Source organism: Neocloeon triangulifer, unplaced genomic scaffold (genome assembly GCF_031216515.1).
Source record: "Neocloeon triangulifer isolate White Clay Creek 2 clone unplaced genomic scaffold, ASM3121651v1 ptg000013l, whole genome shotgun sequence".
NCBI classification, from domain to species: domain Eukaryota; kingdom Metazoa; phylum Arthropoda; class Insecta; order Ephemeroptera; family Baetidae; genus Neocloeon; species Neocloeon triangulifer.
In genome coordinates, this window is record NW_026775555.1 from 4,977,288 (window position 1) to 4,999,416 (window position 22,129).

The 22,129-nt window shown below is 39.7% G+C and overlaps 4 protein-coding genes across 4 annotated transcripts; 3 read left to right on the forward strand and 1 right to left on the reverse strand.

Annotated features, from left to right (window-relative positions):
* The first annotated feature begins 356 nt into the window (after positions 1 to 356).
* Positions 357 to 2,931, forward strand: LOC132198679 (testis-expressed protein 10 homolog). The gene is made up of 9 exons (XM_059622837.1): positions 357 to 620; positions 680 to 960; positions 1,019 to 1,521; positions 1,580 to 1,683; positions 1,756 to 1,996; positions 2,056 to 2,281; positions 2,334 to 2,497; positions 2,547 to 2,730; positions 2,783 to 2,931. The coding sequence occupies exons 1-9, from the start codon at positions 426 to 428 to the stop codon at positions 2,868 to 2,870; spliced, it is 1,986 nt and encodes a 661-aa protein (XP_059478820.1). The 5' UTR covers positions 357 to 425; the 3' UTR covers positions 2,871 to 2,931.
* Positions 2,932 to 2,994: 63 nt separating this feature from the next.
* Positions 2,995 to 6,095, reverse strand: LOC132198678 (probable ATP-dependent RNA helicase DDX23). The gene is made up of 11 exons (XM_059622835.1): positions 5,988 to 6,095; positions 5,325 to 5,879; positions 5,041 to 5,269; positions 4,865 to 4,989; positions 4,673 to 4,809; positions 4,483 to 4,616; positions 4,148 to 4,426; positions 3,853 to 4,092; positions 3,538 to 3,798; positions 3,312 to 3,486; positions 2,995 to 3,254 (listed from the first exon to the last, which is right to left on the reverse strand). Exons 2-11 carry the CDS (start codon positions 5,867 to 5,869, stop codon positions 3,031 to 3,033), a joined length of 2,349 nt encoding a protein of 782 aa, XP_059478818.1. The 5' UTR covers positions 5,870 to 5,879; positions 5,988 to 6,095; the 3' UTR covers positions 2,995 to 3,030.
* Positions 6,096 to 6,596: 501 nt separating this feature from the next.
* Positions 6,597 to 10,612, forward strand: LOC132198677 (ATP-binding cassette sub-family B member 6). The gene is made up of 12 exons (XM_059622834.1): positions 6,597 to 6,743; positions 7,059 to 7,582; positions 7,636 to 7,777; positions 7,831 to 8,017; positions 8,071 to 8,487; positions 8,545 to 8,720; positions 8,777 to 8,982; positions 9,035 to 9,242; positions 9,296 to 9,474; positions 9,527 to 9,641; positions 9,754 to 9,894; positions 9,958 to 10,612. Exons 2-12 carry the CDS (start codon positions 7,086 to 7,088, stop codon positions 10,234 to 10,236), a joined length of 2,547 nt encoding a protein of 848 aa, XP_059478817.1. The 5' UTR covers positions 6,597 to 6,743; positions 7,059 to 7,085; the 3' UTR covers positions 10,237 to 10,612.
* Positions 10,613 to 13,612: 3,000 nt separating this feature from the next.
* Positions 13,613 to 21,070, forward strand: LOC132198839 (uncharacterized). Its single transcript, XM_059623093.1, has 5 exons — positions 13,613 to 14,120; positions 18,923 to 19,314; positions 19,396 to 19,710; positions 19,803 to 20,057; positions 20,256 to 21,070. Exons 1-5 carry the CDS (start codon positions 13,664 to 13,666, stop codon positions 20,448 to 20,450), a joined length of 1,614 nt encoding a protein of 537 aa, XP_059479076.1. The 5' UTR covers positions 13,613 to 13,663; the 3' UTR covers positions 20,451 to 21,070.
* The last annotated feature ends 1,059 nt before the right edge of the window (positions 21,071 to 22,129 follow it).

Genomic DNA, 22,129 nt, shown 5'->3' on the forward strand with positions numbered 1-22,129 from the left:
TCAAGAGATTTAAAAAGAAATGTATCATAATATTGTTAACATATATAAATAGAAAAAATGCGTAAAATGTACCTTAATATTATAAAGGTTATCAGAGAATGTAATTTCAGTCAAAAAATTTTTTAAGTACAATAGCGCTCGCGGTCAGCCCGATCGAAATGCGCATACTAAATTTATTTATTCAACGTTGCTCGCGGTCGCTCAGCAGCTTTCGCGTTTTCAAGCGTAGAAGAGAGGACAGCTTTGGTCGGCATAAAAAGCAGAGGGTATGCAACCCGCAAAGATCCGTATCGATTCGTATAGGACGCGCGTGCGCCCTCGCGAAGAGGAGAGAGGGCGCCGTCGTCCGTGCACAGCCGGTCGTCGTCAAAGCCAAAACAAAAGCACGTGTGTACCATCAGGGGAGACTTGGATTTGCGAGCAAAATGGGCAAAAATAACAGGCATCAGAAGTTTCTCAAGTCAGAAAAGGCCAAGGTGAAACTGAAGGCGAAGAAAACGCTGACCAAAGGGCAAAATGTCACCGACACCAGTTTCAAAATCAAGAAAATCGTCATCCAAAGTCAACTGGCCGAGCAGGCCGATGCTGAACCCGTCACCAAAAAGAAGCTCAGCCTCAAAGTATCTCTCAAATTTTTTTGACAAAATCTTATTTTAAATATATTTTATAATTAATTTAGGACTTGCTTAGTAGATGTGGTCACCACAACACAAGTATGCGGGTGGAAGCTTTGAATGGTCTGCTCGAACTGGCCTCTTCACATGGAGAGACTCTGGTGCAGAATTTGTGCTCGTTCGTCAGCAAATGTGCCCAGTTGTGCATTGACAAGGAGTCGGCGGTTAGGAAAGAGTCCCTGAAGCTTCTAAACTTTATCCTGACTGCAGTCAGTGCGGAAAAATTAGAGCCTTTCCTCTCGGAACTTGTTTCATACCTGACTGTAGGACTATCACATTTGTATAGGTTAATAATTTAAAAGTTTTGTTCCTTCCTCAAAATTTCATTTGCTATTTGATTATAGAGAAATTCAAGAGGACTCCCTATTGATGTTGGACGCTATTCTCGCCGCAGCTCCTTTGCTAGTGGCCCGAGCGGCTCCGAAACTTCTTCCGGCCTTTCTGGACCAAATTTCAATTAGGAAAAATTCAGTCGCACCTGAGCGAACCCTCTCAATGAATCTGCAAAGCTCAAATACAAGCACTCGGTGGAGGATCAAGGTACTGGGTCGTCTCCACGCTCTGTTGATGGCATCGTCAGAACTAAGTCCTCGCAAAGAGCAGGAAAATCACCCTCGAGGTCTTTATCTGGTCAACCCAACGGAATACAACATTCCCATTGCACCTTATGGTTGGGAGAAACCATGCATCATCCCGAGCATTTTTAGCACAGGGACGGGCATTCTTGTCGAGCAAGACTTATTTTCCAATGCGGATAAGATGAAAGGTTATGTCAACGTTCTGATGCCTTTACTTTTCGAGACGTGGGTTGAAGTTGGCCCCTCGCAAAGGCAGCAGAAGGAAGCAGGTATGAAGGAAATTTTTTAAAAATATCTGTTGGATTTTACTTAAAAATTCATCTTCAGGAAATTTGATTTCTGACGAGGCTTCTGAATTACTGGAGTGCATTTTAGAAATCATGCAATTGATTTTTCAATATTTAGAAAATGCAAGTTCAGATGAATCATTGGTATGTAACAAAAATAAGTATTTTTTTGAAACGCACATATTATGTTACATAACATTATTTACAACTGTGCAGGTCAAGTGGTTCAGAAGCAGCTTCCGAGACAATTTCATCAGGCACATTTTCGCCCACTTTCCATACATACAGAGAGAAGGGTCCAGTAGTAAATCAAACAAATCTAAAGGCCAAGCACCATTTGAAGAGGAAAGGGTGAAGAGATGCAGTGGCCAAAATTTGGCAGTCTGTTTGATGGCCTGCATCTTCTGTGACAAACCAACCAAGGATCAAGCTCAAATTATATTGGATTACATCAAAAGTAATTTTAAAAGTTAAATTTCCTATTAGAATAATCTTACAATTTAATTTAAATTTCAGGTGTCCTTGACAGTAACCAGAACATTTCCGAGAGACTTGTCGAGGTCTTAGAAGTAATTTTAATTGAACGGCGTTCGTATTGGGACTTTATTGGATTGAGGTTGGAGCCCTTAGCAAACTCTGTAGTCACCACTTGCATCAAGCAAAAGCCAGACCTGTCATCGTCACCTTTGTTTGGTCTTCTATGCGATTTGAGTATAAACTCCATGTTGTCCGAGCAGAACAAGTAAACTAAGAAAATTGAAAATATAATCATTTATTAAAATATTCCTTTTCAGTGGAGGATTTGATCCAATATACGAAAGGTTTGTTCAAATGCTTCCCATTGCATTGACCAAAGAAGATGTTCCTGCAAAAGCTATGAAAACAATCACCACCCTCACTTCAGCCCTTCACACGGGAATTCTCATTAGTCTTCGCACACATTTGACTCCAATTATAAGTACAAAATTAGTTTTATTTCAAATTCTTTAACTAATCAAGCCTTTAAGAAAACCTCTCTCAAATATGCGGAGTCGGGATGAGCCAGCAAGAGACAAGGATGAAAGTTTTGTACTTTTTATTTACTGCCAGTGTGTGGAGAGCTGATATTTTGGATGCCGTTGGCAGACAGCTTGTGAACAGCCCCGAAAACAAGGATCTTTTGTTGTACTACTTGGAGCTCCTCGACTATTGGTAAAACTAAAATTGAAATAGTTTCATCTTGCATTGATGTATTTTTCTTTAGGAAAAGCAATCACGAAGACAGTGCAGTGGCTTTGAAGTTGAAATCAATGCCTTGGTTGACCAATGCAGCTCTTGAGGCAACATCATAGTTTTCACCTTGATTTTATATATAAACAATACATTTTAAATAAATTTTCTTTAAAATGTGAACCCTTTTCTGTTTTATTAATGTTAACAATGTTAATACATCAGAATAAAAGAAAGTCCTTTAAAGACGTTAAAAATATGAGTTTATTGCAAAGAAAACAATTAAGCAAAAATCTTTTCTTCCCTCCTCTTCTTGGTGACCACTGTTCCTGGCTTATGCATAGCCTCAGGGTGGTTCATTAATTCTGGAGGACACGTAGACACAGGGCTGGCCATAATGATTTGTTTGAGGTCGTAGAACAGAGGCGAGTCGTCTTTGGTGAGGAACGAAATTGCAATACCAGTTTTGCCAGCTCGTCCAGTACGACCAATACGATGAGTGTAATCTTGAAACAAACAACAAAGTTTAAGATGAATAAAGAAAATACAATTTGTAAAAATACCTTCAATGCTCTTAGCCATGTCATAATTAATGACAAGTGAAACATCTTTGATGTCGATACCACGACCAGCAACATCCGTAGCAACCAAGATATCTTTGCTGCCGCCTTTGAGACTGGCCAAAGCGTATTCTCGCTGCTCTTGTCCTTTACCACCGTGCAATGTGCACGCATTGTACTGAAATTTAAAAATAAAATCTATTTTAGCAGAAAATATATCAAGTCTTACCCCAAGTTTTTCAAGTCCCTTGGCCAGGAAGTCGGCGCCCTTCTTCTGGTTGACGAAAATGATGATAGGAGGTTCAACCCCCTTGTTGAGAATGTCGAGCAGTCTCCTCTTTTTGTCATTCTCAGAGAGCAAGTACACGATTTGCTCTGTCCTCTCTGTTGGTTTGCCGGCCGAGCCAATGTAAACAACGGCCGGTCGACGCAGATACGTTCGAGCTAGTCTTTCGACAGCTGCTGGCATTGTAGCCGTGAACATGACAGTCTAGAATTGTATCAATTAATGTTTGCTGTAAAATTTATAAAATATCCAATTTACCTGTCTGTATTTGTCTTTGGTGAAGAAATTCTGCATGAGCTTCTTCTCATCCTCGGCGTCGTCGTTATCTGGCTTTTGGTTGGTGACTGGCATGTACTCGAGAATTTTCTGCACCTCTGGTTCGAAGCCCATGTCAATCATACGATCAGCTTCATCCAAAACGATGTAGGTGCACTGACTCAGAACCAAATAACGATTTTCCAGTACGTCTATGAGACGACCAGGAGTTGCGATGACAATCTATGTTTTGCAAATTGATATTTATGCAAGTAATTGTTAATGATTTAATTTTTACCTCGCAACCCAAGCGGAGTTTGAAACCCTGATCCTCTCTTGAGAGACCTCCGACCACAACAACGGTTCTAATTCCCAGGGGAGTTCCGAACTTAAGTGTCTCCTCCTCTATCTGCTGGGCCAACTCACGAGTGGGCGCTAGAATGATTGCATAGGGTCCTTGGTCAGCATCTTCAATGCGAACTATTTTCGGAAGTGACTGGATCCACATGAGCAGAGGAATTAGGAATGCCAAGGTTTTTCCAGATCCTGTTTCAGCGACGCCAATAATATCTCGATTCTGAAGAAGAAGAAAATAAATTTGCCACGTATTTTAAATAAAATTTAGATCAATACCTGAAGACCTATGGGAATAGCTTGGCGCTGGATTGGTGTTGGGTCTTTGTAGCCAACTTCGTCAATGATGTCCAGAATTTCTTCGGGGACACCAGACTCTCTCCAACCACGAATGGGGTTAGGAATTCTGCCACCTAATCAAAAACCATAATTAAAAAATTTAATTTTTGAAATCTGAACGCATTCAAACCTTTTATAGTAATACTATAATCCTCTCTAAAAATACGCCAATCACGTTCAGTCATCTCATCCCTTGCCTTGTCAGTCCAGTGCCTGTCGTCCCACTTCTGCTTATCCTCCTTCCGCTTAAGTTTCTTTAATCGAGTCCTGCGATAAGCTAGTTTAGTATTTGGCATGTTACATAACTTTTTTTAATCCTTACACTTCTTGCTCCTTTTCAGCATCTGTTCGTCTCTTTTCCAACAGTTCTCCGTAAAACTTTGACTGATCTTTCTTCTGAGCTTTGATGTCGATGCCAGCAACATGACCTCGACCATAAAATTGAACCTGCAGAAAGAAATTTAATAAGGAAAAATTTAGTAATAAAATTATATTTACCTGGTGCTTTTCTTTGTAAATTGGATTATAATCCACTGACGTATCCTCTCCGGCGTCCCAGTCAAACACAAACTTCCTGTCGTTCAGGCGTCTCACCCTCCTCTTTTTCTTCAGCAGCCCCAAATAGCGCTCTTTGATGGCCTCTCCTTCCTTTTCTTTGTCCTTCGTAACTTGCGGCTCCTCTCGATCAGCTCTTTCCTCCCTAGGTCTTTCCGGTCGAGGTGGCCTCCTGATAAACAAGTATAAATTTCAAGTCGTTTTTTAATATAAAAATTCTGTTTTACCTAAAATCCCTATCTCTGTCGTCCCTCCGATGGTCATCAGAGGATTTTGAGGCCTCCTTTTGGAATTCCATCCGCTTCTTGCGCTCCTCATCCTGCAGACGGCGCTGCTCCTCGACTTCTTGCTGCCTTTTCCGTAGAGCCTCAGCCGCCCTCTCCTCTTTTGTTAAGAATTTTGGCTTGCTCTTGGCTTCCTCTTCGGCCTTCTTTTTAGCAAGTAGTTCTTCCAAGGACAGAGGTTCCTTTTTTATCTGGCTCTTTTGCTCCTCCTCGGTTTCTTCCTTGAAGAGCAAGTCAGCCGGCTCGTCTTTCGGCTTCCCATCAAGTGGACTTCTAGATCTTTCCTTTATTTTGTCCTTTCCTTTGGCGGCGCCCGAGTGGCGGTCCTTTTCCCTGGAACGACTCCTGGAACGGGACTTTCGTCGTTCTCTGCGGTCTCTGTCCCTGTCCCTGGCGCGGTCTTTTTCGCGTTCGCGGTCTCTCTCGCGTTCTTTGGTCCCTCTGTCGCGCTCTCTGCTGCGACTTCGCCGCTTTTTGTCTATCGGCATTTTGCAAAGTCTGCGAATTGAAAAACAGATTTATATTATTGTGCAAAGTCAATAACAAGCCTTAGAAAATTTCCCTACAACACAAAATCAGAAGATGAATATAATCTTGTATACTTACAATTTATGTGGCTGCTTTTCAGATCTTGTATTTTTGTTTATTTCGCTGCGTTGCTCCCCTCAACTGGCTCAACTCTTTCAAGTTTCTCTGCTCTGTGCTCTGTACCAACTTAATAAAATTCACTTTACAACTACACCAACAAAATAATTTTTTCAGCATTAATAATTATGTATTGGCCAATGTCACTGTCGACTTAAAATTTATGATTTATTTACAGTTCAATTAAAATACAGAAAAATTTTTATCAAGTCAAACTAAAAAATTGAAATTAAATTAAAAAAGAAAATTTTAAAAAATTTAAGATTTTCTTAAAATTATTATAGCATACATGGACTTCAGATATTATTAATATAAATAATTAATTATTTTAATATTTTTAATACATATTAAGTTTATTAAAAAAGTTGGAAATTTTTGCAATAAAAAATGTTAATTCCATTTAAAAAAAAAAAAAAAAAAAATTTAAATTTTGATCTTTTCTTGCAACACAATGGTTTATACTAAAAGATAATTAAGGCGAGTGCAAAAAGATAGAGAGAAGAGCGAGCGACGAGTGCAAACGCAAACTACAAATTTATAAGGCAAATGATCTGTGTGATAATAATGATAATATTTTTTCCGCGCGTATATAATGCGGACGACCATAATGAGAATGTGAGTGTGAGAAGCAGCGAAAGTCACGTGACTAGCCCATCATATGATTTGAACTGGAGGAGCGGCCCGGTCCAGATTCTCATGCATTTTTACTCAAATTAGGTAATATTTAAATACGAAAGAACTAATTTCACCACTTTACTTGCTTTTTAAATGGTAAACCTTTTCATACTTTATGTTTTTAAACTTCAATCGGCGTTCATGAGCCACTTATCAAGATGATTAATTCTCTGGTAATAAATTTGCTGACAAATTGCCATTGTTTACATTATGATAAAGCCGATTTCTCTTTTTTCCTGATCATTTTATTTTCTTCCAAGGACCACAAATCTTTTAAAATTTGAAGATTTAAAAATTCATTCATAAATATTCTTACGTAACTTTTTATACACATTTTAATTCGTAAAATTCTTACAGGACGAGAGCTTTTAAATCGAAAACAAGATGAAGTACTGTCCACCTAACGTGACTCTGGATGAGTTCTGGCTGGACCATGGCGTGTCCCCGTGTCTCATGGACACGATCCTGGCACCGACCATCAGTGGCTTCCTCTTCCTCTTTGGCACCATCCAACTGTGGGTGTACAAGAAGTACGCGACGCCGGTGTCTGAATTTTCGCTGCCAAAGTCCAAACTGTACTGCCTGCAGATATTTTGTCTGCTCCTTCTGCCGGTCTTGTGCATCAGCAGACTGGTTCTTCAGGCCACATATTTACACGACCACATCATTTACGGACACATGATCATGTCCGCTGGATTAATTGCCGGCTCTTCTTTGTACGCACTCGTCCTGCTTGTGGTCGAACGGAAGTACATGCTGCCCTCAATGCCTGCCAGAGGCCATGGTGTGATCCTCCTTGTCTACTGGACACTTCTCTTTGTCTCTGAAAACCTCACCTTTGTCAATATCAAAGAGAAGGGGTGGTGGTTCAAACTGAAAGAGTATATAATTTAATTTAAAAGAAATTGATTTTAAAATAATGTATTTTGTTCAGTTTGAATGATGACATCGAGATGGGACTTTTTGTGGCTCGCTACGTAACCTGCCTTCTGATCTTTGTCCTTGGGCTTCAAGCACCAGGACTGATGTCTTTGCGAGATTATCTCGACAGCGACACAGCACGTCTTCACGACATGGTAATATTTTAAACAAAAAAATTTATTTTTCCTCTTGACAAAGATACTTTTAGGATGAGGAGCAAGGACAAGCTCAGGGTTCAACGTTCAGGAATTTCTGGAAGAAAATCAATATGCTGCTCCCCTACATGTGGCCAAAGAAGGACTTCATGCTGCAAATGAGAGTCGTCTTCTGTTTCCTTCTGTTGATCGGAGGACGAGTTCTAAATCTTTTTGTTCCAATTTACAACAAGAAAATTGGTAATGGCGTCAAAATAATTTAAAATGTTAACTAATTTAATTGAAATTCTTAGTTGATAGCATGGCCCCGGTTGAGGGATCGACGAATCTTGCTTTCCGATGGGACCTGGTGCTCATTTACGTTGGATTCAAATTCCTCCAGGGAGGCGGAACTGGAGGCATGGGCCTGCTAAACAACTTGCGCTCCTTTCTTTGGATCAGAGTGCAGCAGTACACGACTAGGGAGGTGCAGGTGGATCTGTTCAGGCACCTCCACAGTCTCAGTCTGCGGTGGCACCTGGCTCGAAAGACGGGCGAAGTTTTGCGCGTCATGGACAGAGGCACGGACAGCATTAACAGCCTCCTCAACTACATTGTCTTTAGTATCCTGCCAACTATTGCCGACATTTTGGTGGCCGTGGTCTACTTTATTACCACCTTCAATGCGTGGTTCGGACTCATCGTCTTTCTGACAATGCTCTTTTATATTGGTACAATTTATTAATTTTATCCCAGCCCTCAGTCATGTTTAATTTCTATCCCTGAAGCTGCTACAATGGTCGTCACTGAGTGGAGGACAAAGTTCAACAGGGCCATGAATTTGGCCGACAACCTGCAGAAAGCAAGGAGCGTTGACTCTTTATTGAACTTTGAGACCGTCAAGTATTACGGAGCCGAGGACTACGAAGTTGACAGCTACAAAGAAGCAATTCTTTCTTATCAGGTGGGAATTTTATCAGTATCAAGTGTATTTTTATAAGCAAGTATTTATATATTTAGAAAGAGGAATGGAAGGCAACTGCCGCTCTCAGCTTGCTCAACACAATGCAAAACCTAATAATCAGTGCCGGGCTTTTGGCAGGCTCTCTGCTGTGTGTTTACATGGTTGTAAATCACCAAGGACTGACTGTAGGAGACTATGTTTTGTTCTCCTCGTACATTCTTCAGCTTTATGTGCCACTGAACTGGTTTGGCACTTATTATAGGTATTTATTATATCTGCAGCATTCCTTTAAAACTTACAATAAATTATTTCAGAATGATTCAAAAGAACTTTATCGACATGGAAAATATGTTTGAGCTTTTGAATGAGGACCAGGAAGTCATTGACGCCCCTGGAGCTCCAGCCCTGGATGTGAAAAGGGGTGCTCTTGAGTTTAGCAATGTCAACTTCAGTTACGTTCCTGAGAGGGTCGTCCTCAGAAACGTTTCTTTTACCGCCCCTCCTGGAAAAACTATTGCATTGGTAAAAAATCAAATCATATTTCTACCAGCTTTATATTTTTGCTCACTTTTTAGGTTGGGCCGTCAGGTGCAGGGAAAAGTACAATTGTCCGACTTTTGTTCCGGTTCTACGATGTAGACAACGGTGCTATTCTGATTGACGGGCAGAACATCAAGACTGTGAGGCAAAAGTCCCTGCGGAAGTTCATGGGTGTCGTCCCACAAGACACAGTTTTGTTCAACAATAGCATTAAGTGAGAGGTCAAGAATATGAAAATTCCTTTTATAAAAAGCTTTCAATTTTAGGTACAATATCAGATATGGAAGGTTGACGGCCACAGAGCAAGAGGTGGTTGAAGCAGCTCAGTACGCTGACATCCACGAAAGGATCCAAACATTCCCAAGTGGATATGATACCCAGGTGATTGAAATATAAGAAAATATTAATTCTTTAATATTTTTTGGATTTTATTCTCCATTCACGCTCAGACATTTACCATGGATTCATGTTTAACAATTAATTGATTCTTCAGGTTGGTGAACGAGGACTGAAATTGAGTGGTGGTGAAAAGCAGAGGGTGGCGATTGCCAGGACAATTTTGAAGGCGCCTGCCTTTGTTCTCCTGGACGAAGCCACCAGCGCCTTAGATACACAGACTGAACGAAATATTCAGGTAATAAAATAATGCACAAAATTTTAGGGTTGTATTTTAACTTATACTTTGTTTTATTTTCAGTCGGCTTTGGCTCGAGTGTGTGCAAATCGAACGACCATCATTGTTGCCCACAGACTTTCGACCATAATTCACGCTGACGAAATCCTAGTCTTGAGAGAGGGAGAGATAGTTGAGAGGGGTCGGCACGAGGAGTTGCTCAACTTCAATGGAGTTTACGCAGACATGTGGCAGCAGCAGCTCAAGAACGAAGATGCCGAGGCTCGAGCCTTGGCTTCTGCGCAAGACTCAGATTCTGCTGCTGATGCAGAACCACCCACGCAACCTATGACACATCAATAGTATTAGGTGTAAGATTTGACTAGTTCTAGGTTATATAGATTCTAGATTTTATAATTATAGATTATAGACTAACAAATGCCGAGATTTTCACTTGCAGCTGACATGCAAAAAATTTATGTTCTTTCACTGCGGCGAGAACTAAATAATAATTCTTCTTGTCTTTTACCATTTCTTGTATTTAGATTAGTTGGATTTGTCCATACAGTGTGATTTAATAAAAGACTACAGGATCATTAGTTTTAATTAATTTATTGGAATCCAGTCAAATTGTATCAATCAATGTAATTTGCAATGCTAAATTTTATCTTAATAATTTTATTATCTTGTATCTCTGAATGATTTATTTTTATGAATAAAAGTATAATCCTGGTTACACCATAACCATACCAAGCTTTTAATTTCTAACAAAAAAAATTTTTCATGCCACATATAATTTATTAAACAAACTGCATCAATTGAATGAAAAAAAGGCTGATTAAAATGATTAATGTGAAAACTAAGCGTTAACAGACTTTGTATGCCCCCAGTATATAAAATGTTGCAACTCAAAACAACAAAGTTGATTTAAGTAATATACAGAGCCAAAGGAATTCTCACTCACATACTCATATAATATCCAAGCATCCAGTAAATTTTAAAGCACTACGCAGAAGAGCACAATATGAAGAGCAGAAATTAATTTTCCTGCTACTAAAATTAATCAAGGGAAATGTTGTGTGCGCGGCGGGAAGATCAAAAAGAAACACGAGAAAAGGCAGCGCTTTTAATCCACACAGAGAGAGCGGCGCGCGCCCGTGAGTGCTGTAGGCACAGAGTTCGGGAAAACGGTTTCTCGCATATTATTTTTTCTTCCATCGGCGATTATGACAAATTAATACTAACAAAAATATTCAGGAAACAATTATGTATAAAAACCCAAGATATACCAAATTCATAAAAGAGATATAAAAATTAGGCAAATAAAAAATATTATAGATAAAAAGAAAAAATATAAAAGAGGTGCAATTTTTAAAGTGGCATAATATTCAAATTAATATCTTAAAAACTTTATTACTTTTGAAAACTTTGAAAATCTAATGTGACTTGTGCAAAACACAAATTAAAATTGGTCTCCAAAAATACGTGAAAATTTCTGATTAATTGTTCAAAATACTGTTTATGCTACTGAGCTTTGAATATTAAAATGATTATTAAAAAAAAATAATTGAACAAGGCAAATAAAATAATTATTTGCTATCTCTAAAATCTTTGCAGAGAGTGCAATGTGTAATACGCAGCTGCAGGCTTGTCGTTCTCTGCATTATTTAATTGCAAGTTGAGTGCATTTATTCATTTTCATTATCATTCAAATGTGCATTGTTTATTTGAAGCGAGTCGGACACCAGAAATGGAGCGATTGCGCGCGGCTGCCATTCATCAACATCAGGCGCTCTCTCTGAAGGTACCGAGCACATCAAAGGCGCCGGCTTTTTGATCGCCGCACACATGCATTTATGCTGCGTGGAAGGAAAGGGTATAATATCTTGTCGAGTATAATATTGCGAGGGCGGTGTCTCTTATTATATAAATTATTTCAGTTTTCCGCACCAAGCTTTGCTTGCAAATAGTTGGATTTCTATTAATTTCCCTGTGAAATTTAAGATTTTCATTTTTTGGTTGCCTTTGCAAAAGGATTTTTCATGAGGTATTAATTTAAAAAATTGAGCACCAAAATGCGCTCTTGTTTATTTTGCTAGGAAAAAAATTAATTTCGCTTACTATTTTTGAAATACGCTATTAATTTAAGAAAATTCTAAAAGACATATATATATATATAAATTACTCCTATAATTATTTGGATTTAGTATTAAAGAATTAATTTTTGTTTTAACTTAACGTCTGATGATTTGTATAAAAATTTTTAAAGTAATCAATCATAACACATGAATAAAATTTGCTAAAAAATAACAGAAATATTTCCCACGGCTACAGCTAATTGCAAAGAGAAAAATGAGTCACAAACACAATATTTCAGCGCTGAAGAATTTGAGGCGCACCGCATTTTCCCGCATAATTTGTTATAAACTGACTGCGCTGCCGGACACAAGGAGAAAATTAACCCTGTAGCCGCGCGCGGCCGGCGCTTTGTCTATTAGTCCGGCCGTGAGCCGCCGCCGAGCGCACAAATACATAATAAAAATCATCAGCGAACACAGACATAATATAAGATAATATCCCACCTATCCCTCTCGCTCTATTGTCGGAGCCGTGGGCACGGCGGCGCCTTTGATGTTGCGCTGCTGATTATTGTCCGGTTAGCGGGTGTTTGTATTGCCTGCTACTCCTTCTTCTCTCTGTCTTTTAATCTCGGCGCGGCACTCGCTGCCTTCGCGCGCACCAAACTCGAGGAAACAGTTTTCCTTGATATTGATATATTGAAAGAGCCTTTTGTGATTAAAATAATTAAAACTGTCTGATTATGAAAATAAAGAATTCAAAAAGTTGGCTTTGTAAATAATTGTGCTCCAAATATTAAATTTAATTCTGCGTATTTAATTTTGATTCCAGCGGCTTAGAAATTCAGTGACAAGTTTTCTCCACTTTTTTTGTTTGAGAAAAAGGGTATGGGCGAGGATGCAAACTATTTTGATTAAAACTTTTGTAAATTTAGAAAATCTCATGTTTTCCAGGTCAGCGTGATCACGTCGACCTGAACATTCAAATTGATTTTTTTTTATAAATTGAGAAGAAGAAAACGGATCAATGTTTCAAACCATGCGATGAGTTATAATTTACTTAAGAGAAGAGAGAGCTATATAAATTTTGAGATAAATATTAAAAAGTAAATATTGAAAAACAGATATTGTTTAAAACTTTGTATAATTTGTTTTCAACTGAGTCAATTTGCCTAGAAGAATAATAAAAGAATATACCAAAAAACAGGAGCTGTAGAACGGAAAATTATTGTGATTTTAATAATAATAAAATTGTCCTTCATTCTGACTTACATTTTCTTTTCCTATCACTTTTGTAACACATTTTATGCTTTAATTATTCACAAAAATCACCTTTTTTCATCTTTTCTAATTTTTTCCTATAACTTTTACACCCACATTCGCTTTTATAACAGAATCATCTTTGATCTTCGACATTATTATTCCATTTTTATTTAAAGAAACTAAAAAAAATTGTTTGAATTTTTTTAGATGTAAATTGAAAAAAAAATTGAAAGTCGATCGTGTCGCGAAAAGTGCAGTATCACAGGTACGGTGGCTGCAGGCGTCCAAGACGAAGAAGAAGTGTAGCAGAAGGAGAGACCGGCGACCTGGAAGGGGAGCCGCGGCGAGAGGGGGGTGCACGTTTCGTTGTCGCGCTCTCTGCAGAACCGGCCCAGCATCCCTCGCGAGCTGTCAGTCGGTCTTAGTCGCTGCTCGAAATCTGTGTCACAATGTTTGGGCGCCGCGTGCTGGACTTTTCCGTCATACTGGCCGCCTTGGTGGCCGTCGCGGCCGCCGGCCGCCACTCGCTCGGCGGCCGAGAGGCGCCGCTCGTGCAGTCGTGGGCCGAGGCGGCCCGCAAGTGGTTCTTCGCCTCCTTTTCGGCCGCCGAGGGCAAGGCGGCCGAGGACATTTCGGCCGCCTTTGGCCTCTTCAACCTCGAGATGGCCCGGCGGGTGTCGCGGATGCCGCGCGCCGAGATGCGCGTTTACGCAGCCGTCGCTGATGACGGCGACGCGCTCAACGCAACCCTTCCGGACGGGCGCATGTCCCGCTCGGGGTCGCACCACGGAGTGCTCTTGCTCGACCCGTTCCCGGCCGCCCGCTTCGGACACCCGGTGCTCATGTTCTTCATCGACCGCGGCATCAGCGAGAAGAGGTGCAACACCATCGGAGGAAAGAGACTTGGTAAGAAGAAATTTTATTTTTCAACAATTTAAATCAATTTAAAAAAAAAATTGCTATTTACCAGTTTGTGTTTGCTGCAAATAATTTACTTATTTTTTGTAATATTAATTAAAATAACTATATATTTCATTTAATCCCTGATTGTTTCCATTTATAACTGTGTTGTTTTTTTCATTCATTATAATGTTTTAAGGAAAATAATTTTTTTTACATGTTAAAAATAAATTTGTTTGCAATTATCATGATTTGTGATATAATATCAATGTTTTGAAACAACTGCACAGTAGTCACGGATTCATAAACGCGAAAAATTACTCATAATGATTATAACCTTCAATTTTGCCAGAATAGAAATATGGAGTCTTCTAAATTTTTAAATTTTTTCAAATTTTCTTTTTATTAAAATTATGGATAAGTGAGACACCGGGACACAGATTTTCTCACGTTTTTTTAATTTATTTAGCCTCGCCTACAACAATCATTAAAAAATATGATTATTGCTGAGATTAAATTCTGATTTAAACTAAGTAGCGTCAACAATGCCCACATAGCAATCAAATTTGGTTCCAATTTAATTGTTTTGAAGCTTTTGGATATTGAGGATCTCTTTTGAAAAACCTATATCAAAGAAGAAAGAGAAAAAGCGGAATAGTTTTTCAACCAGCTCTATTTTTACGAATTTCTATTCAGCATTTAATAAAATTTTCCTTATTGCTTTTTCTCTTTCTCCTTTTTGTTATTCTTGTTCTCTTTTATTCCTCATTTCAAAAGGAAGTTCTGCGCGCATCCAATATATGAGGAAACAATTAAAAGGAGCATCGCCGCTGGAGGTGGTTGCAAGTGACAAAATATTTATAAATACTGCCAAGAGCAGCAGGAAAGAAAACCCTGCACTGCATATCTCAATTTCCCCCCGCGCACGAAAAGGAGGCTTCCTGCTGTTTTTCTAGAGAAAAGGCTGCTGCCTGAATTTCATCATTTTCACGCACAAATTTTTTTCACCACAAGCTGAAACCCAAGCTGCAACAAAACAATTTTCGATTCTTTTCCTCGCGCGGTGTGAGAAAAATGTGGCCACAAGTATGTATGTGTCCAGCTAGAAAAGAGCTGTGGTATTCTCGCGTTTCAATCGAAACCGCCGCCGCCGCCGCGCTCTCTGCCTTTTTCTGTCTCTCTCTGTGTCGGCGAAATAATCTCATCTGTGCGCGGAACAAGCCCCTGTGCTTTTCTCTCTTGATTCTCCACGCGGGGGACAAAACCGAAATTCGGGCCCCAGGTATGGAGAAACAAGAAATCGTACTTTCCCAAGCCAACTAAGTAAGGCGCCAGTCTGCTTTTTTTATCCCCGGCCGCGATGCAAACGCACATCTCTCCGTGTGTCGCAGGTGCCGCCGCGCGAGAACTTCTTTTTGGGAAAGGTCGTGTTTTTATTGCGCTTGTAAATCAAAACATTGGTTAGTCGCAAAATCGCAGCACTTGTTGCTGAGAAGGGTACTGCGGGCTGTAAAAATGTTCCCGAGGGAGCGTTTCTCCGTCGTTTGAACAAGGCCGCCGGGGCTTGTTAATTGTCAGGCGAAATCCACTTTTTGGCTGCAAAATCACGTTCGGAATTATATTTTAAATTTTTATTGTGATGCACCAAACCCAGATAAAAATGGAACACGTTTCGCCTGAACAAAAAAAGAAATCCCAAGAGTGCATTTTTTTACTTATGCAAAACGGCTTGGGAAAAAAGCTCGCTGAAAAGATTTACACCCAATATAGTAAATTTAGTGATTTACTTTTAAATAAAGGGTGAGGAATTTCACAAAACACAATTAGTTTGAAGGAGGAGGAGATATTTTTTTTAAACTTTTTCATAGAGCAAAAAAAATTGAACTCAAATTTCTAATCACCATTTTTTTCTCTTGATATTCGAAAGGAGAGAGCAATTTTTTTATTGTTTTTTTCTTTCAAATAGGAAAAAATGCTTAATTTTTTACTTCAAGTTTCTTTTGATATTGAAAAAAGTTCCTTAAAAAAATAATAATACCAGAGTTTTCTGGTTGTGTATTTTAATTTTTTAATTTTTCACGCAATTTTACATTGTTTTTGAAAAAGAAACTTAGCAGAAAAATTCCGCAGCATATTGCAGATACGAATCTCAATTTTCCCATGGCAATTTTTACAACTGCTGCATGCAGCGCGTCTTATCTCATCTCCGAAATCAGAACAAAATCCAAGTGGCTGCAATTCGGTCCAGATGACGTTTTCCATTTGTTATCTCTGCAGGCGCCAAAGCGAAATTAAATCTTTATAGCGAGGCCAATTAAAATTTGGCCTTTTTTGACGAAGAAAAAAATTGGCAAAAAGCCGGACCGCGAGAGAATTTCGAGAGACTCTCTCACAGAATCGCATCTTAGCAGCAGCGGCGCGTACGTTTTTCTGGGAAGGATGCTTCAGGTGCCACGAGCCACCAAACGCTTTGATCTCGCCGCCTCTTTTTTTTCTCTCTCTCTCTCTCCGCCTCCTTTTTGTGCATGTGTAGGCAACAAGCAAGGCACGCAAGTACGTCGGCTCAGCATAATTTCTTCAAAGAGCCGCGCGCACACACACACAATATCAAGTACGCACATTTTGCGCGCGCGGGCGCGCGCCAGAGATCAAAGGACGTTTCAAAGGGTTGCTTTTTATTGCGCGCGACACCACTCTCTTTGGTGCGACGAGAGATGTACTTGCGATTCACACCTCGAAAGGAGCGCTCGGCTAAAAGTGAAAAAGTCGCTTTATTTCAACACGCGCGCCGCCCAATTATGACACCCTGGCTGCAATTCAGAAAAAAAAATCGCGTCCTCTTCACGTATGTGTTGTCATTATAAATACACACGGAGGCACTTCTGTCTAAGGGAGAGGAGAGCCCAATTTGTGGATAATCTTGATCTTTTATAACCAAATTAAAAATACTTAAAATACAAAATAAAATTTAAAACAAATTAATTCTTTGTTTGCAACCTTTCGTCAAAAAAGCACTTTTGATTTAATGAAAATTCATATAAGCTTTTACCGCATAATGAATCAAGACATTATAGAATTTAAAAATTATTTTAAATATTTTTTATTCCAACTTTTATATTATTTGGAAAAATGATACAAAATCCTTTTGCTTAATTTGCTCATTAATAATTTTATTCAATTTTTTGTGTATTCTACGAGCTGATTAGGTTTTATGAAAACTAAATTTGCAACTAACAATTCGAATTTTGAAGATTTGTGCATATTAATCATGTTTCTTTGTTGGGTGGGTTGCGGACATCGCTTTTTTTATGGCTTGATTAAAATAAAACAATTTGATAAACCTTTTTCCTTTTTTTCTATCACAAAACACTTAAAGAAAATGGAAAGACGCACTCGCCTGGGCGGCACCTCTCTCACAAGCATAACTTCCATCACTTGGGCTAAAAATTATGTCCTCGTCGTATGTATCAGCTGCGCGCCGCGGCCGGGCGCTTTACTCTCTTATAAAGACATTACAGATCGCATTCACGCGTACTAAATTGCCAGCCATTCACTTCCTTTGCGGCGCGGCGGCTCCTTTGATAAAAATATATCGCATCGCAGAGCCGCTGATTGATCTCCGTTGCTTTTTTCCTTTCATATTAAAAGCATTTCCATAATAAAACATTATATGAAAAACGTTTGCGCGGCATCAAAGGAAAACATTGGCAGCGAAATAGTCTATCTAAAGCTTTCAAAAAATGAACGTTGGAAATTCTTTTCAACTATCAAAACTCGCTGTCAGCATAATGCAAAGAGTAGTTTGATTGATTTCCTAATGAATTAATTAAAAAAATTGCAAGATTTTGAAAAATTATAAATTAATACAGCAGCTATAGTGGAGCATTTTATAAGAAAAAGAAAACGTGAAGCTTTTTGGCTGTTCTATTTTATATAATTTCCATCCTCAAAACTTTTGGTGCTCAAATGTCAAGAACAACAGAGTTGAAAATTGGCCTGCAGAGCGAACCGTTGGGAAGCTTTTTTGATAAATTGCCCTGAAAATAGTCTCGCGCAGCGCGCACAGGGATTATTGTGGAGCAACATTTAAGTGTATTAATGCAATATAAATTGAGGTGCTGTGGGGCAGAAGAAGCGACGGACGGACATGCACGCTCCTCGAGCACATCTGCTGCCGCGAGAGCAGCGCGGCAGGCAGGCCAGGCGGCTCCTCTGTGGCGGCGAACATCAAAGGAAACCTCACGCCAAGCGCGCCGATTTAAGAGGTTCCGCTCATTAGGCAGAGGTGACATCTTACTGACTGACGAACCTGCCATACCTGCAGCTCTCTTTTTCTGCTGCCCTTCAGATGCCGCGCTCTCTCGCTCGATTCCTGTGCGCCGAGTACATCGGCTTGCTTGTTTTATATATTTTTATAATCCAGCAGCCACCAGATTACGCCGTAATGGCCTCTCTTTATGACCGCGGTAAATTGGCTCATTTGACTGCTATGCCGGCCGGCGTGCCGCGGCTTCCATGCATGAGATTGTTTTTCTCGCGGCTCCTCAGATGACTCATTTTAATATGCAAATTATGCGTTCTAATTTTTCTGATGTCACACTTAAATTTCTTCGCGATCCTTCCGTCTTTATATGCATATCAAAGCTTTAAAGAGATTATTTGATTAAATATTTTTGTAAAATAAGAAATGGTTCCAAACTAAATTGCAAAATAAAAAAAATTCCTTAAAAAACACACTTTTAAATTTCTTTTTTACTCTTTTTTATATTGTGCTTTAAATTAAAATTTTGTTTCAATTATGTTTTTAGAAAGTGGCGAGTGTCTGCAAGTAGCGAGGAAGAACCGGTGTCCGAACCTGATGGCCGCCGAGCGGATGGGCGGACAGAACAACCGCATGCCGAGGCACCGCGTCCACATGCACGTTCGTTGCGCCATCAACTTCATCCCTCTGGTGCGAAGTGCCAAGGAAGCCCCCGTCCGCACCAACCAGCGCGGTGGCAGCGTCGGAACGCCCGAGTGGGAGCAACGCCTCACCTGCAGGGACGACATCCCCGGCTTCAACAACGCCTGTCCGGCGCTCCGGGACGCCGAATCGACGCGCCTGGTCGAGTGCGACCCTCTGCGCCTCAACTCGCAGCGCTGCGATTTCACGCACGAAGCCGCCAAAACCAAGTGCAACATTTTCCAGACTTGCGATCACGTAAGTTTTTAATTAATTTAATTTTAAGATAGTTTTTATTTTAATTTATTAATATATTAATTTTTTATTTAAATTTTATAGGCTGTGCTTTTGTCCGGTGGGTGGAACCGTCAGATGAGTGACTCGCAGAGTTTGATCAACACCCTGGCCTTTTACGAAATGCTCAAGAGAAACGGCTTCAGCGAGGAGAACATCAAGGTGTTCTTTGCCAACGGTCTGCCTGCTGACCAGAGCAGACCTCACATGTACTCGGCAGTGATGAAGTTCAGCCTCAGACACCATCTGCGGACACTGTGTGAGACCAAGTATTGCGCCGACTCGTTGGTCATTTATCTCAACAGCCCAACAAGGTCGGACGGTTCTCCACTGTTGTGGGACTTGGACAATAATGGCGAGGTGAGTTACTGAATAATTTCCCAATTATAAACTTTTTTTATTGATAAATTTCAAGCAAATTTTATAATTTTTTGTAATCATCTGTTGTGCAGGCGGACACGAATGAAGTGTACACGGTGCGAGAGATGCTGCGTGATATTCAGGGCTGCCTCTCACGCCGAGTGATCATGGTCATCGACCAAAGTTACTCGGGCGAGATCCTCAAGGCGATTCACAACGCCAACAACTTGTCCAATGTGATCGTCTTCACCAGTGGTACAGGCCACCAGCCTGCCTGGCAGGGAGATTTCACTGCCCATTGGAGCAGGGCCATGCACAGAAACACGTGTCTCCACCAAATTTATGAAGTGAGTAATCAAAATTAATTTAAAATAGCCAATTAAAATAAGTAAATTACACCCTAAAAATTAATATAATATTAATCTTTTCCTAAAAATTCTTTAAAAAAAATTGTAATTACAAATTTTTAAATCGGATTATAATAAAAAAACATCACCTGCAAATCTGTGTTATAATATTAAAAGATCTTTTTAATTTGATTCCAGGATTCGTTGAAGGAGGTGACAAGGTCAAGTCCATCACTGCGAGACACCACCTCGGGTGAAGCGACGAGAACAACCCTGACAGGGGCACCATGCGGAGCGTACGGTCGACCATCAAGCGACGAAGAAGCGCGTCAGCAGTACGAAGGCTGCCAAAACCTTCCGTCGAGTATATACTTGTCATCCGTGTACGGCTGACGTGCTTCCATGTGAACTCATTTGCTGATCTCGCCTCTTCTCCCTTTTTGTTTTTGTAAATAACTTATTATGCTAATATATTATTATTTAATTTTACGTCTCCGTTCAATCCAGAAAAGCCCCTCACATCAAGCAATAATGTTTTGAGAAATTACACGTAATTAATTTGTCAGGTTAGCTTTGGAAATTCCACAGAAGGTTGAAATCAAACCTGCTAAGTACAAATTGGGCTTTCACAATAATAATAACACACAAATGTGCGCAGCTACGGTCAGCTGCTAAGTGATATGAAAAGTATTTTGTAGCTACTTAATCAAATTATGTAATTACTCCTACATCAGAATCACAAATCTACACAAATAAATTTAAGCAGCACTTAGAATAATAAACGAGCATTCCAGAGACAACCAATTTTTTCAGCCGAATTCTCAAGAAAGGTTGCGTAGTGGTTATTTTGTACAGATTTTAAAGATTTTAATTGTTTATTTGTAAATCAATATTCAGCTAACATTAAGCTCTAGTGTACTAAATGAAAAGTCATAACTTATAATTTTAAAATTACGTTCTTGTACATACTCATCATTATTGTAATTTAATTATTTTGTCTAAATTTAAATAAACTCTTTGACATAATCGTGATGAAACTTGTTTGAAAAACTCTATCCAATTTGAAAAATTTCTGCAAAGAAAAGGACCAAAAAAAAATGAGACGTTCTTCGGCATCGGATCCACACAGGGAAGCAGAGAGCGGTGAAATAAAACAATAGGGGTCGAGATTGAGTACATAAAAATAAAAATTCTATTAGTGTATCTGGTTGCATGGCTCGTGATTATCAGAGGCGTGGTCGGCGAGATGATCCGTGTGCATGCAGGCAAGGCTATTACGAATAAGCAGCACCTGAGAGAGTGAAAAAGATCAAAGGCGCCGCCACCACTATAAAAGCGGTGAGCGCGTCGCGAGTAGAGGGGGTTCCTTTTTTTCTGGGAGAAAAGCGAGCGCAGAAGGAACAGGCGCTGCGTTTTTTGGCCCTTTTGGTTTTAAGGGGGTAGTAGTACTTTGGGTGCACCAGCGAAAAGCGGCATCCTCACATCTTTTAATGGGACAATATCATACACACACGCATATGAGACGCACAACACGCACAAAGAGCACCAGCCAGGAGAAAAAAATTAATTTGTCGCGGTGGCATTGATCAAAGGAATTGAATGATAATTACTAATCTTGCGTGGCTAATGCGCTTTCATGTCCACGCCACGCAGACTTTTTTCATTATATTCCTTGGCCGCGTCGATCTCGTGCTTTATGTTAATTAAAACAACCACGAAATTCTCTCATTTTCGTCGCGCACAAAAGCTTTCTTTCAAAGAAGCCGCGGCTTTTTTTTCGTATTTGGAATAAAAAAGAACGATTATGGGCCTAAATGGTGGCAAACCACTTTTAATGAGACTTTAATGAGTGCGTGGCGCAATAAATAATGTGTATGGTGAAATAATCTGACCGCAGCTTTTTGATTTATGACCCAGGACCGCTGGTGAATTGAATCACACAATCATTCTCACGCGCGCGGAACCTCAATGCGACCACGCTTTTTTCGCTGAGAAAAGAAAAAGGAAAAAATTGAATTATTGAAAAACAGTTTAAAAAGTAAAATTTCATTCACAGCAGGAATATGATTGAA